Source organism: Eurosta solidaginis, chromosome 1 (genome assembly GCF_040869045.1).
Source record: "Eurosta solidaginis isolate ZX-2024a chromosome 1, ASM4086904v1, whole genome shotgun sequence".
Classification (NCBI taxonomy): domain Eukaryota; kingdom Metazoa; phylum Arthropoda; class Insecta; order Diptera; family Tephritidae; genus Eurosta; species Eurosta solidaginis.
In genome coordinates, this window is record NC_090319.1 from 330,793,712 (window position 1) to 330,810,261 (window position 16,550).

The 16,550-nt window shown below is 35.9% G+C and overlaps 1 protein-coding gene across 3 annotated transcripts in view; it reads left to right on the forward strand.

Annotated features, from left to right (window-relative positions):
• Positions 1-16,079, forward strand: part of Paip2 (polyA-binding protein interacting protein 2) — a 46,441-nt gene extending 30,362 nt beyond the window's left edge. For all 3 annotated transcript variants that reach the window (XM_067762161.1, XM_067762162.1, XM_067762160.1), the window contains exons 2-4: positions 2,445-2,621; positions 2,789-2,889; positions 8,724-16,079. In XM_067762161.1, coding sequence (XP_067618262.1) covers positions 2,478-2,621; positions 2,789-2,889; positions 8,724-8,853 — 375 coding nt within the window. In that variant the 5' untranslated portion in view covers positions 2,445-2,477 and the 3' untranslated portion in view covers positions 8,854-16,079. The remainder of the gene's footprint in view (positions 1-2,444; positions 2,622-2,788; positions 2,890-8,723) is intronic.
• The last annotated feature ends 471 nt before the right edge of the window (positions 16,080-16,550 follow it).

Here is a 16,550-nt window from a genome sequence, read left to right on the forward strand (position 1 = left end):
GCTCAAAACCTTTGAGAGGCTGATAGATGTGTACATAAAGTCCAACGTGGATGGAAAGCTGCTCTCCACAACACAGCATGCGTACACCAAAGGCAAGTCGGTAGACACCGCATTGCATAGGGTGGTAATAAGCATAGAGAAATCCCTGGAATATAAGGAGTATGCTCTAGGAGTATTCTTGGACATTGCCGGGGCTTTCAATAATGTTGCAAAATGGGCGATTATGGATGGTCTTAATTACATTAAAGTACATCCTGCCTTAATCAGATGGATCGGCTGCATGTTAAATTGCAGAAAGATTACATCACAATGGGGATTGTACGAGGCCACGAAATCAGTGGACAGGGGCACGCCGCAGGGAGGGGTGCTATCACCTCTGCTGTGGACACTGGTCATCAACCAACTGCTCAGGCAATTCGATGAGGGACCCGTAAAACTTACGGCTTACGCAGATGACGTTGCAATTGTCATAAGTGGAAAATGCCTTCCAACGATTAGTTCTTTGATGGATCGGGCGCTTCGGGATATTCATACCTGGGCATCTAATGTCGGGCTGAAAGTCAATGCGGAGAAGACGGATATGGTCTTGTTTACAAAGAGGTACAAGGTCCCAAATTGGACCAGGCCTAAGTTAGGAGCGGTGACCTTATAGGAGAAACCTTGCACAAAATATCTAGGAATCATCCTAGACAGTAAGCTGTCATGGAAGCTCAACGTGGAGGAGAGGGTCAAGAAGGCCTCTACGGCACTCTATGCATGTAAAAGAATGCTGGGGTGTACGTGGGGCCTATCGCCCTCTCTTTCTCATTGGGTTTTTACAGCGATTGTAAGCCCTATTCTATACTATGGAGTTCTTGTTTGGTGGAAAGCCACACAAAAAACAACATACCTCAAAAAATTAGAGGGGGTATGCAGACTATCGATGCTTTGCATTACGGGAGCCCTGAAAACAACCCCGACGGCTGCACTGTATGCCATTCTGCACATTCCACCTGTAGACCTGGTAGCAAAGAACAAAGCATTAACGACCGCAACCAGGCTCGGTGCTTCGGGGCAGCTTGAGCGCCGACCATATGGCCATAGTAGTATAGCGTCCTCAGTCACAAGACGAACAGACTACATGATTCCCTACCTGCACTTTGAGGGAGATCTTAAGGCCACAATAGAGGTGGACGGTTGGCGCAAGGGTGCGCAAATGGCGGACGAGGCGATACATGTGTACACCGATGGTTCCAAAATAGTGGAAGGAGTAGGGTCTGCGGTATACTGCGCTGATCCGGAATTAAGCAGATCCTACAGGCTGCCGGATTACTGTAGCGTTTTCCAAGCGGAAATATTAGCCGTAACCAAAGCAGTAGAAACCCTGGAAGAGAATAGCTTAAGCTGCAACCGTGTTAACTTTTATATTGACAGTCAAGCAGCAATTAAGGCAATAATCTCGCATAGCACAGCATCTAAATGCGTGTTAGAGTGTAAGCAGTCTCTGGAGAGAATCGGGACAGGGAGAAGCATACATCTATATTGGGTCCCAGGGCATATGGGAATAGATGGGAATGAAAAAGCGGACGAATTAGCTAAAAAGGGCGCATCCCGTGAAGCTTGCTCCGTAGACGTCCCAATTAGATTGGGCGAGATTAAGCGAAGGCGAGAGGTGCACATGATCGACCAAGCAGAAAAGGCGTGGGTTCAAGCGCGGGGCTGTAAAGTGTCGAAGATTATGTGTAGGTCTTACAACCTTAGACTAACACAGTTGCTTCTATCATTAAAAAGAGAGGACTGTAGACTCATGACGGGTATTCTGACTGGACACTGCCTTCTGGCGTCACATGCCTTTAAATTAGGCTTGGTCAGTGATAGCAGGTGTAGGAAGTGCGGGTTGGAGGAGGAAACGATCGAGCACGTTCTGTGCTCGTGCCCTGCACTTGCCAGGCTAAGACTCCAGCTATTAGGAGTGATACAGCTGTCAGATCTAGAAGCAGCAAGTGGCTTAAGTCCTAGGAAGCTTCTAGTATTTGCCAAGAGGACGGAGTTATTTTATAACATAGGTCCTGGTTTTTGATAGGGTTTTTCAGTTTGGTCGTTAAAACAAACTTCTGGTAACACTACGGACTCAATCAGTCTATGTGAGGTCCTCATGGACCGGCCAGTTCAACCTACCTACCTACCGGCAGTTGCTATCATGCGCTAGATGGCAGCGCAAGTTGATTGATAGAATAGCTTATTTCTGTTGATATTTGATAAGAGACTTATATTGGTTGCGCAAGATGCGCACGGGTCCGGTTCGTATTATTGTATGCGTGCATCATTGAATATTCCACCTCTTGACATATGACCGTGACTCATTCCTACACTGAAAAAAATCATTCCTTACAACACAGTATACCTAAACACTGGTTTCTTTATAGTATTTTTTCATTAATTTTTTTATTAATTTATCTTTGCAGTTGTAAAAGCTTCAAACAAAACTGACAAACAAAATGATTTTGAAAGTTCCTTCAAATGATTGGTCCGACCAATTTGAATATGTAGTAGAGGAAGATGATTCGCTATCAGACATAGAAGATGAGCCAGACTTTTCCGAATATTTATGGATGGAGAATGAAGAAGAGTTCGATAAGAATGTAAGTATATTTTCCAAAACAACAAAAAGAAAAATTTAAATATGAAATAAACAAAAATTGCAAGTGACGTTGGACGATAACCTTTGACTGCGTTTCTAGCTTAACCGAATAAATGAACATGAAAGTTCTGAAACATTTTTAAATCTTATCTTTTTTCATTTGCACAGGAATTAAAACGTCTCGAAGAAGAAGACATTATGAAAGAGTGTATTGAAGCAATGCTTGAGGATGAACTTGAAGCCGAATTAGCTGAATGGCAAAAAGCAAAGTATGTATATATTTGTACAGTTATACACTCATATTTATGTATGTCATCTAAAAGGACGAGCAGCTGTTATCCCCCAGGGGCTTAGAATATACCAGCGACAGGTGTGCCTTTTGTTGTTGTTGTAGCGATAAGGTTGCTCCCCGAAGGCTTTGGGGAGTGTTATCGATGTGATGGTCCTTTGGCGGATACATATCCGGTACGCTCCGGTAACACAGCGCCATTAAGGTGCTAGCCCGACCATCTCGATTTATGTGGCCACATTAAACCTTCAGGCCGTCCCTCCCTCCCCACCCCAAGTTGCATGAGGAGCTTGGGGTCGCCAGAGCCTCGTCTGTTAGTGAAATAAGATTCGCCGAGGAGAAGTGAGGTTGACAATTGGGTTTGGAGAAGCTATATATTGCGCTGGCAACCTGAAGGGTTGCGCTACACAGCTCCTTGAATCTGGTATTTTAGTCGCCTCTTACGACAGGCATACCTACCGCGGGTATATTCTGACCCCCTAACCCGCTGTGGGAGGTGTGCCTGTCGTAAGAGGCGATTACCCAAATACTTTAACTAACCTCACCTACCCGTGGCGAATCCTGCTTCTTTGACAGGTGAGGCTCTGGTGACCCCAAGCTCCTCATGGGAGCGGGATGACCTAGCAGAATCAATGTGGTCATATTAAATCGTGCCCAAATTGGTCCGGCTTATACCTTAATGGTACTTGTTACCGAAACGTACCACGCACAAAACTTATCTGGGAATTAGACCTAACCAATTTTTTGAAGACATTGAAAAATAAGCAAAAAATAATTTCTAAATTTTTGGAAACTACCCTCCAAAGTTACTGGTTTTATCCAAACAAATATATACTTTATTTAGGGAGTTCAGGATTTTGTGCAAATGGTGTAGTATTTTTACACAAAAGAGTAGCAAATTATGCGGCAACATCAAAAACCATTGTTATACTCAGCTGAGCAGAGCTCACGTAAGCCCTGTAACGGCATAAACTAATGGAGATAGATATAGACTTCTATATATCGAAATGATCTGGGCGAAAAAAGAAACTCATTTAGGCATGTCCGTCCCGTCCGTCCGTCCGTCGTGTCTGTCCGTAAACACGATAACTTGAGTAAATTTTGAGGTGTCTTGATGAAATTTGGTATGTAGGTTCCTGGGCACTCATCTCAGATAGCTATTTCAAACAAACGAAATCGGGCTATAACCACGCCCACTTTTTCGATATCGAAAATTTCGAAAAACCGAAAAAGTGCGATAATTCATTACCAAAGACGGATAAAGCGATGAAAAGTGGTAGGTGGGTTGACCTTATGATGCAGAATATAAAATTCGCAAAACTTTGGACAATGGGCGTGGCAACGCCCACTTTAAAAGAAGGTAATTTAAAAGTTTTGCAAGCTGTAATGTGGCAGTCGTTGAAGATATGATGAAATTTGGCACGAACGTTACTCCTATTACTGTTTGTGTGCTAAATAAAAATTAGCAAAATCGGATAACGAACACGCCCACATTAAAAAAAAATTTTTTAAGTCAAATTTTAACAAACATTTTATATCTTTACAGTATATAAGTAAATTATGTCAACATTCAACGCCAGTAATGATATGGTGCCACAAAATACAAAAATAAAAGAAAATTTCAAAATGGGCGTGGCTCCGCCCTTTTTCATCCTTCAAAAATTTACCAACCCTTGTGAAATTATGTAAGGTCATAGCTTCTATGACGATAACTGTTTTCTGTGAAAATGGGCGAAATCAGTTAAAGCCACGCCCAGTTTTCATACACAGTCGACCGTCTGTCCTTCCGCTAGGCCGTTAACACGATAACTTGAGCAAAAATCGATATATCTTTACTAAACTTAGTTCTAGTACTTATCTGAACTCACTTTATCTTGGTATTAAAAATGGGCGAATTCCGACTATGACCACGCCCACTTTTCCGATATCGAACATTTCGAACAATGAAAAAATGCCATAATTTTACACCAAATACAAAAAAGGGATGAGAAATGGTGATTGGATTGGTTTTTTGACGCAAAATATAACTTTAGAAAAAACTTTGTAAAATGGGTGTGACAATGGTAGTTGGTAGAAGAAAAAGTTCTGCAGGGCGAGATCAAAAGCCCTTGGAATCATGGCAGGAATACTGTCCATGGTGTTACATATATAAATAAACTAGCGATACCCGACACATGATGTTCTGTATCACCCTGGTCCACATTTTGGTCGATATCTCGAAAACGCCTTCACATATACTACTTACTTACTACATATACTACTTAAAATACTGATTAACATCTTTCATTTGATACCCATATCGTACAAACACATTATAGGGTCACCCCTGGTCCACCTTTATGGCGATATCTCTAAAAGGCGTCCACCTATAGAACTAAGGCACACTCCCTTTTAAAATACTCATTAACACCTTTCATTTGATACCCATGTCATACAAACACATTCCAGGGTTACCCTAGGTTCATTTTCCTACATCCTCCCTTAGCCTTCCCTACTTGTTTGTATTTTCAACCATTGTGAATTCACACAAGTGAAAAATCTCTATTCCTCCATTGCCATACCTACCTGTCAAATAATAGCTGACAGGGAGAACGAGTGTTTCGAGTGGCCAGAGAATAAAAGAAAGGTTTGTTTTTTGCTCGCAGTTATTCAATTGAAGTACCATTAATAGCCCATTTGTGTTTCAAATCCGCCTTTCTTTAAATGTGTTTACAGAAAATATATATAATATTCATTTCAAAAATCTAGTCAATGGATTAAATTTGAGCAGCCAGTTAAGCAAGCATTTTAAAATTTATAAATAATGCAATATACCAGTCGTCTACAAATATGTTTGAAAAACGTCGTTCTTCAACCTAATTCTGACATAGGGCGTTTTTGTGACAATTCCTGAAATGTGAAATTTTTGAAAAGAATTTTGCGAGAAGACGATTTCGACTGGCAGCCGACATGGGCTGATACTCTTACTCAGCAGCCGCAATAAATTGAGAAAAAAATAAAAGAAAATGGCTTATTGTCTTATAACTTTATATTCCGGTCTGACTTTGACAGAAGAGTTAAGCTTTTGTGCGGTCCTGCCACACAGGGAGTATTTACCTTTTTATTCTGAAATTTGGGAAAGCTCTTTTCCGTTCATGGAATTTAGAGCACGTTCGTTTGATACTACCTCACGGGGTCCGTATATTCCAAATAATTATACATATACATAATATTCCAAATATAAAACGATTCCACAAATTTTTAAATGGAGACGAAATGTTCCGAACATACGGAATGAATAAGTTAACATGCTCGTTATGGCACCTCCATTATTTACTAATGACATTTTTACATGAATTGATTTGTTAGTCGAGTTTTTGACGTTGAACGATGAACTTTGAATTGGTTTAGGTTTCGTATATGCATATAGGTTTACGGAAGTGCACGATTTCTTGATGTCCCCAATTTAAATAAAATTACTTGTGTTCAGCCACAATAGATCATGGCATAGTTAATAAATTCCTCATAAAATTAAAAAAATTGTTCCAAGGAATTATGCAATTCAGTACTTATCGGGTATTTGTAAACTTATTGCTTCCTATTTCTACTACGAATATTTTTCGAAATATCGCAAAGAAACGACGCAGTTAACGGATGTCAATTCGATTTGGGAGCAAAATGGCTGCAATTGTCAAAAAATTTGCCAGCCGAGCAAACCTCTTCTGATTGAATCATGTACAATGCCATTTAATAACAAATCAGCAACTGTCAATACAAAACAAAATGTGAAAAAAAGAATTTAAAATGAATAAATTCGTAGCTTATATTTGCTTTTGCAACGTTTCCAATATCAAATGCCAAAAATTCTGGACGGCCTTATATGAAAAGTAAACGTGTATACGTGGTGGGATGCCCCTTTCTTCTGTCTTTAAATTATTTCAAATTTTTGTAACGTATTAAAAGGAGAAAAGCACGTATCTTCGAAAAAAGCAATCAATTGTAGGGGTACTTAAAGAAAATTTAACCGGCTTGTGAATATAACACATGCATTCCCATGCATTCCCTATCGCCCTAAGGTGACATAGCTCCAACCTTCGAAAACAAATATCTACGTTTTAAAGGCTATCTTCGAAAAACGGGAAAATACTTTTTTGCTTATGGGTCAATGTTTTCAAAAAAATTAATTTGATTCAGTACCCCAGGGCCGCATTAACCCTCAACGGGGCCCTAGGGAAACATCAGTTTGGGGGCTTTTTTTCACGTTCGTTCCCTTCTTTTTTCGATTAAAAAATACAAACTTACATCCTTCATAAAGATTTTATTGTCACAATGTAATAATATCAAAAAAATTACTATCTACATTTTAAACATGTCGTTTTCTACATTAGTTTTCGGCAAATTCATCAATTATATCATCGATATCGATAATGCAAAGTATACCTAACATCTCGAGTCGTTCTTGTCGCGTTGTAACTCTTTCAGCAGCTTTGAATCTTTTTAATGGCGAGAAGGATCGTTCGGCAGAACAATTTGTGATCAGTAATGTTAAAAAAAACCGAAGAGCTATTTCTGTGTTAGGAAATACATCGGCTAATTGATCTTCCATTAGAATCTTATACAAATGACTGTGGTTTTTGTGCATCAGTGTATCTGGAGTTCACCAAACTTTGGAATTGTTTCATTTCAATGAAAAATTCTTCCAAATCTCTAGAATAAAAACGAACTAAGTTATTTATAGCTTCGTGGAGGTCTCCATCGCTTGGAGAAAAGTTGATGAGAAATACTAATCTCTCTGAAACTTCCATATACACTTTCGCACGTCGTTTGTTTTCACTGTGAAGATTGTCGATGATTTCGAGGAAACCTTTTGTCCTAAAATCATCGCGAAGCGAAAATTCGAATTCTGGAGCATTTCCGTCATTAGGTTGTTTTTTCTACGACGAGTAAGTTTTACCATTTCTGTATAACCTAAACCAGGTAATAATTGTTTTGTTTTTTTCTCGAAATCATTGAACTTTTCACGGAATGAAACTAAACACTTAGCAGAGACTTGACATGAGAACTATCACTTACAGTTCTGTTAAATGAACATTGCATGTTACTGATTACTCAAAACTTAGCAACACTTAATTTGACTTAGAAGTCTGTTGAAATTTGATTTTCTATGTAAGTTCTAAGTGACGTTTACATTTTGAGATGTCATTTGTTTGTTTCCATTTCATTTTAACATTTTGTCATACAAATTTACATTTATTAATTATGATGCCAGATTGTATGCGCTAAGTGGAGTATAATCGTGGCTAACTTGCCAAGTTTACACCAAGTCAAGTCAAGTCTATGCTAAGTATCAGCAATGGGCCCTTTACTCACTGAACGCATAGCTGTCAAAATAGAGTTGAAGACTTCTTCAACTTCTGTTCTTTGCACGCTAACACAATTTGTCAAATAAGTCGGAAATGTCCTTTTTAGGACCCTTGGCTAGTTCGTCGGTCGTCGTCTTTTGAATGTGGTCAATTGAGTTTTATTTATTTGAGTAAACATTTTTTTCAGTTCTGATTATATTTTTCTTTCACTCTCTAGAATTTTATGCGTGTAAGAAAATTTTAGAAGTCTTTTTCATTTTTCCGGGGCCCCCTAAAATCGGGGGCCCAACGCAACAGCCTATTCTGCCTACTTGTTAATCCGGCCCTGCAGGACCTATCCGAATGTTGTACAGCGTTATTTCATTTTCACCCTCATAAAACTGGACTCTAACAAATACAATAAAATTTCTTATCATTGACGCAAGCCTAATTACAATTAACCTTTTTTGCTCTCTCTCCCATTTAAATTTAGCACCGAAGAATTAAATGCAGCATTATCCTCGCTCGCTGTGAGCGAATGCAATGTTGAGCATTCCATTCTTAACCCACTTGCCGCTGAATTTGTACCGCAAAAGCATATCATTGGACTGGGTACTTCGTAAATGTTGATTAATCACATACAACACACATGCATTCCTTAGCAGGAAGCACACGTACATTTAAGCATGATACCCCGCAAATGGAATATAATGCAACACTCGACGATCATTTTGTGAAAACAACAACGTAGTAACGCATCAACAATAATACTCCGATTACGGGTTATATTATGAAATTGTATAACAAGACTTGGCCAAACTCTTCTAACTGCATACAAATAGAACATACGATAATTCATCATATTAAAACATAAAAACAAAACAAAAAAAAACAAGAAAATTCTAATATTCTTACTGAAGTCTATCTAAAAAAAAATAATTAAGCATAACAAAATAAACGAAAAAAAGTCAAAACGGAACACCAAGACGTCAAAGCGCATGCGCACTTGAAATACGTGTAATATTTACACGGTTTTGTTGAGTGCATGCGCTTGATTTAAATATAAATAAATAAATATGGTTAAAAGAGAGGTGTTCAAAAAATTTAAGTTTTAAAAGCTACCCAAAAAAATTTCATAAAATAAATAATAAAAAAAAAAATACATATAAAAAACTCCCAAAGAGCCAAACACGCTAAACAAAAAAAAATGTTTAATTACAATTCAATTATTTACTAACACTGACTATTTGTTGCGCTGCGTTAAGTCAAAAGCATATTTTGTTATATCTAATATTTTAACGAGTTGTTTGTTGTTGCAAGTCCAACGTACAAATCGCCTTTAAATTATTATATTGAGCGGGTTTTTTTTCCACCTTTTTGCATCTGCATGTACATATATGTAATTTGTATATATACATATATGTATATATGTGCATTTTTTCATAATTACCTCAAACAAACATTGCTTTCGAATATCATACATACTATGTACTATAGTCTTATTGTCGAGACGTGCTACTACATATACATATAAAAATAGCTACACTATTGATTCAGTAAAACTCTTGCCTCATAAACAACTGCATTTTGCTTGTAGAAGTGCATAAAGGCGAAGGAAAAGAGCATTTCGGTCATTTTCGTTTGTTGTAAAAATATTTATCAATGTAGTTTTTAAATAAGTGATAAAATGAAAAATTGTTAGTAAAAGTAGAATTAATATTTCAGAAGATTTGAAAATTAAAAATTGTGATCTTTAAATACTGTATCTTTTTCTATGTATTATGAAGTGTTTATATGTATCTATGTACGCATGTACGTGGTTTTATTAGTTTTGTTGTAATATTTTAATTAAGCACACTTTTTTTTCGTAATAAATCTCACACTTAACTTTTTTTTATGTTTTGTGTTCCAACAACTGCTATATAATATATTTACGTACATGAGAAAAATAATTTAAAAACATGTGTCCATATACATAAGTAAATATACATATAAATATAAGTTTTTTCCTCTCCAGTTTTATTTCGAATACGCATATATGTAACTATGTATTATTAGGCTTTCATTGAAAATTTGCAAAATTATTTGTTATTAAAATTTAACCAAAAAAAATTAATAAAGTCAAATGTTATATGTCAGTAAGGATTGATATGTATACATATCGCACACTAAATCAAAAACAGTCACAACTCAAAATCTCTTAAATGTTCAGGAGAGGCAAAAAACTGTTTTTACAAACATTTTTGCGATTTAATATTCAAATTGAGTGCCCCAGTAAAGGTAATCATCTTAGAAAATGATTTAGCTTAAGATATCTTAGTTCTGTGCCGTTATTTATACAATAAAAGGTAATTTAGACTTGTGACCCTTTAGTTGATATTTCTACGTGAACTGGTGTGTATTATGTCAAATTGTGACTCTTTAAATATTCTTCAGATGAGCTACTTGTATTTGTTTCGGAAGGACAAAACTCAAAATGGACATATATAATTGAGCTGCTGTCAGACCAAAGAGTATATATTAATAATAGACGTCAGAACGCATACTTAGTCGATGTTTTCTCAAGGTAGTCGTTAGTTTTTTTATGTCAGATGTATTTATAAAAACGCCTTCTATATATTTTAGTGGATTTGCCACTCTTTGTTTCGAGAGAGCGCTGTCAAAATGCACATTTTTGTCAATGATGCCACTCCAAACAAAAATGAAGAGATCTGAATATGGGGACTTTTGACATACATTTCGGTGATTTTATAGTTTCACTCATTTAATAAAATGATAGTCGAAAAATATTAATTTCTTTAAACTTATTTTACAATAATACGACTAGTTGGAGTTAAATATAGACAAATCTAAGTAAAATTTAAATTTTGATTAAATTAATTAGTCAAATATTGTAACGCATTTAACTCACAGTGAAAACCATATATTCATTTGAAATTTCAGTAAATCGGATCTATGATATAATAGTTAACATCATTTAATGGATAGGGCTTATCCTACATGTCTGACGTTCCAGGTTCTGTGATCAAAATGGACTGGTTGCATCGGGACTTCATATTTATAAAACTTGTTTTTAGTGATAACTTTTGAATGGGAAATAATATTTACCCTCCGCCTTCGAACTAATAATATTTACACTAAAAAAAGTATTTTTTATCCTTTTTCCCATAATTTTTGAACGCTATTCTACAGTTGTAGGACAAACCGAAATTTTTGGCCCGTTTTTCGTTTTAGCTGGCACATTTTTTGTTCTGGCACCCGCTTCAGCTGGCGCGAGAGATTTATTGTTGCCAGCTCAAATTTGAGATAAATCCCTCGTGAGAGCGCAAGTCATCTTTGCTGTCAGACATAGGACTATTCGAGCATCTGTATCTGGGTTAAATATTTTCACAGCGCTTTAATAATTTATTTTTTTTTTATTTTTTAATAATGAGCAATATTTGGGCTATTAAATATTTCCTCACCATTTTCTGTTGAATATTCTTCCATCCTCCTGCATTTGACATTTTTATAGTATTGGAATAATGTTCAATATTTGGGCATGACATTTTCGAAAGCAATTTAAAAACTAAATAAATTTTTGAATGAAATTAAATAAAAAATACCAATTGTCAAAATACTCACCCTTTCTATTAAAAAATCGCACTTCTGAATGAAACCAAAATTTTTTTCACTTTTTTTTTTCAAAAAAAAAAGCGTCACAAGTCACAATAATACTGTTTAAGAGCAAAAAAAAAAAATGCTCTGTTCAAGCGACGCAAGTAACATAAAAACAGGCATAGCGGTATTTTTCCAGTGGGATTGGCAAAAATTTTTTGCAGTCGTCAGATATGTGTTCTGCCAACTGAATTATCGGAAAAAAACGGTTTTGAAAAATTTTGAGTTGTGACTGTTTTTGATTTAGTGTGCGATATGTACATTGTTTAACATCCTCATTCATAAGAAACATCTGGTTTATAAGCTCTTAAAACACTGTAATTCGCAGCCGATTATACCTAGCCAATTTTTTTCAAGCGTTTGATCCATAAGTAAATAAGTAATTTCCCGGTTTTTCGCAGTTATCCTACATTATATATTTTTTATTTATTGCGTTTATAACTTTTTTTAATTTTTAACACACAGCCATATATAAAAAAAATAGGCGAATCTGGTAATGCGACACATACATTCCCACGCATTTCAAATCCGCACCCGCGGGGACGTTGTTCTGCGCTAACCACAAAATCAGAAAAATTCACTGTATAGAAAAACCGAAAACAGCTAGGCTGACTTTGCTAGCGGATTCCAAATTTGCTTACCAAAATGCAGGGGAATACATTTGTTGTTGTTGTTGTTGTTGTAGCGATAAGGTTGCTCCCCGAAGGCTTTGGGGAGTGTTATCGATGTGATGGTCCTTTGCCGGATACAAATCCGGTACGCTCCGGTACCATAGCACCATTAAGGTGCCAGCCCGACCATCTCGGGAACGATTTATGTGGCCACATTAAACCTTCAGGCCATTCCCTCCCTCCCTACCTCCAAGTTCCATGAGGAGCTTGGGGTCGCCAGAGCCTCGTCTGTTAGTGAAACAGGATTCGCCGCGGATAGGTGAGGTTGACAATTGGGTTTGGAGAAGCTATATATTGCGCTGGCAACCTGAAAGGTTGCGCTACACAGCCCCTTGAATCTGGTATTTTAGTCGCCTCTTACGACAGGCATACCTACCGCGGGTATATTCTGATCCCCTAACCCGCTGGGGTGAATACATTTGTCGCAACACAGAGTGTGGGAATTTTTTTTTCTTTTTCTTGAAGTCTACCCTTTGACCAGAGATGCTTGACAAACTATTCAAATCTATTTCGTTCCTTTCGTTTAAGAACTAAATTAACGAAATTCAATCGTTAACGTTGAAAATAAAATGCATCAACAAAATAAATCTCGTGTGTTTATTGCTGTTGAAGCAGCCGAGCCGCGTTCAAACTTCGAAAGCTAATCCCAACAAACATTTAGGTTAGAAAAGAATTAGAAGACGTATCGAATTCTAATGTATTGCAGGTAGGAGGTTAGAGGACGTAACTGTCGCGAATTATAGCATTCTCGACAAAAAGGGGACTTCATTCTCGATATCGAGAAGAGATAACGTTATTTTTTACCCTAGAAAGATAACGTACATCTGAGAGACGTGTTCAAGTTTAAGGACCCTAAAGATATAAAAAACACTTACATTTTTTTTAATCATTTATTTGATATATCTTCACTTGTTTTAAATTTTTTTTAAAGAAAAATATTGTTTTTTTAATATATTAAAAATTAAAATCAATTTTTCTCGAAGGACCTCAGTTTATAGCAAAAAAAAATTAAAATAGAATACATGTTTTTATACGTCAATTGAGTGAATTAACTGTTTTAAACTATACTTAAAAAAATATTAGCTAAAATTACCATTTTCGGCAAAAATTTCATATAAAATTATTAATGTCACGTAGTCAAGTAAAAGATAACGATGCGTCTCTTAGACGTATTTTTAAAAAACAATCGTATATATTTCAGCAAACAAAAAATTACTGCTGACAAACACCCCCCCCACTGACAATCTGGTAATGGTAGCTGAGAAAGTTGAGAATGAGAATGTTCTCTCTTTACGATTGTGGGAGACTGAGAGCAAAATTAAAACGACGTACGTCTCACAGACGTACGTTATCTCACTAGGACTAACATCAATTTCTAATGAGTTTCTAATGAGAATTTTGAAGTGATGCGCAATTAAGTTCAATTATTTAAAATCAGCGAAATTTTCATTGTTTCATTATATCAAATACGTTTATTTGAATATAATTTTATGTATTGTAAAGATTTAGGGAAATTCCGCTTATTCCAAATCTTTTGCTAACGTTGGGATCGCTAAACTGTTGAATAAATAACTCCACTATTCAATAAAGCAAAAATGGTCTTTATCAGACTACTTGATAGTACTTCACAATAACACGTAACTTCACAACCAATAGCGTGCTTAAATCAAACTGATTGCTCATGCCTCAGCTTGTGCTGCTTTTATACTCTTCGGTTTCCTCGTTCGCATACTTCTAGGCGTTTCTTCTAGAATTTACTACTTAGTTACCAGCTATAAACTACAGATGCACGTTTATAGCTTCTCGCATAGCAATACGCGCGTGTATATGTGAGTAATACTTCCACCAATGATTCCATACTTTTGTGAGTATCTGAGATATATGCATGTGTTTGTGCGTATCTCTCCGCTGCTTCTCCGCTGCTTGTATGTGCATATGTGTAGACATAATGGTTTATTTGTTTATGTAGATACAGGTGACTGCTTAGTATCGGCTTAGAGATGATAGTATGCCTTAGTGTTGCTAATATTCGTCACAGTATTAAGAATGAACATATTTCAAAGGCTTTTTCTATTATAATAAATTAAAACCGTACTTAAAAATTGAGCTCAGCGTTGGTTTGAGGTACGGATGAGGAAACGTTTTCTTCATGCCAGTCAAACAGCACTTCAATAATCTGCTCACTTTCCTTTTTTAACTTTTTTTTGATTCATTTTCACTTACGAGCATTTACTATTATAAATAGAAAAAACTTATTTCCCAACTTAAAATATTTCCACACAACTTTTCATTATTTTTATTTTATATGTATAACACTAAGGATGAGTGATCATGTCGTACAAATAATTGATAACTGTGACAATAATCATAACATCGCATATCTAGTGTTATTCGAATCGTTTCACAGTCGAATTCTAACCTAGTTTTCTATTCGAAATGCATTAGTGCACGGTTGCCACTTTTGGTCCGTTTGGACCAAAAATTATCAATTCCAACCCCATTTGGTCCGCTGGTCCCTTTTTTTAAATGTTGGACTTTTCTAGGTCCAGTACCCATGATTTTGGTACTTTTCTTCCTTTTTCACTGAGGTTAAAATTCACATTCAGTAGCCACGATTTTGGTACTTTTCTTCCTTTTCACTAAGGTTAAAATTCACAACTCTGACCACAACATTTGGCACACTTTCATTAACCCACATATAATTTTCAATTTATTTATGTATATGGAAATCTTACCACAAAAATTGCTCAGTCAATAAAATGTAGCAGACCAATGACATTTCATGAATGACATTTTATAAATAAATAACGAAACTCGATTGAACAAATTTACTTTTATATTCAGATTTTAAAGCAAATGTAAAAAGATTTGATTTCGAAAGAAGTGTTTTGTGTTTTATTCTCGTAGGTACAGAGCGCCATAAACTATAATAACAACGCTGTTAGCTAATTTCTAGTACCTACTTAAATGTAATCATGTTCCGTTATTGCACAGTTGAAATTTTTAAGACGTTTGGTTTTTTAATCTGAAGCCTGGGGTTAAATGGAAGTTTTTCAAAAATCACACTTTCTAAATCTAGGCTTTGGTATGAAATTTCAACGTTCAGCGGAAAAAGTAAGCATCATTTATGATTTACTGAGTTTGCTTATAGTTCGGCTACACCAAAACGCAAATTTTTGAGCCTTTTCTTACTAACCTAACTGCGCTATACATCTTATTTTTTTCAAATTAACAATATAATGCTGGAACTAAGAGCTTTGCCAGCCAAACTAAATTACAAAAAAAAAAAAACGTATAGTTAGTGAAGGCATAGACTTATCCTAGAAATTTGAAAATATAATACCTAAAAGTAGTGTTTTTGTTTGTGCAGTTTGAATTAAGTCTCCTATTCTCTAAGTTTATAAAAATTTTGTATAGGAAACTATAGAAACATCCTGAAATTTTATATTTAACAACGACTACGACACTTTTGTGAATTGCTTGTATCACAATCAAATAAAATAAATAAATTTTTTCTGAGATTTGGTCCTTTTTTTCGATGAATTTTGGTCCCAAATGAAAACATGGTGTGGCTACCGTGCATTAGAGAACTAATTAGAATTCTAATTTAAAATTACAATATTTCTCTAACGTTAGAAACTGTGTTTTCTGGGATTCTGTGTTTTGGACGCCAACTTCGAAAAACGGTGCTATTTTTTTATCAATCTCTACAAAAAATTTGTGCGGCCCAAAATCTAGAAGTAGGTGATTTTATATCCTTTAAGGTAAACTGGAAATTTTTATGGAATCGACGTTTTGTAAATTTTATGAATAAGAGGGTTAACCAATTACAATAACTTAATAAGCGTTATCATGCGAATGCTTCTAAATTGTATAAAAATCATTAATATATCAGTTTCCAATATATGCGGCTTATACTTCATTTAAGCGTTTAGATGAATTAAGCTTACGAAATATAAAAAAGTTTCCAAAAGACTACTCCTCAAGTTGCA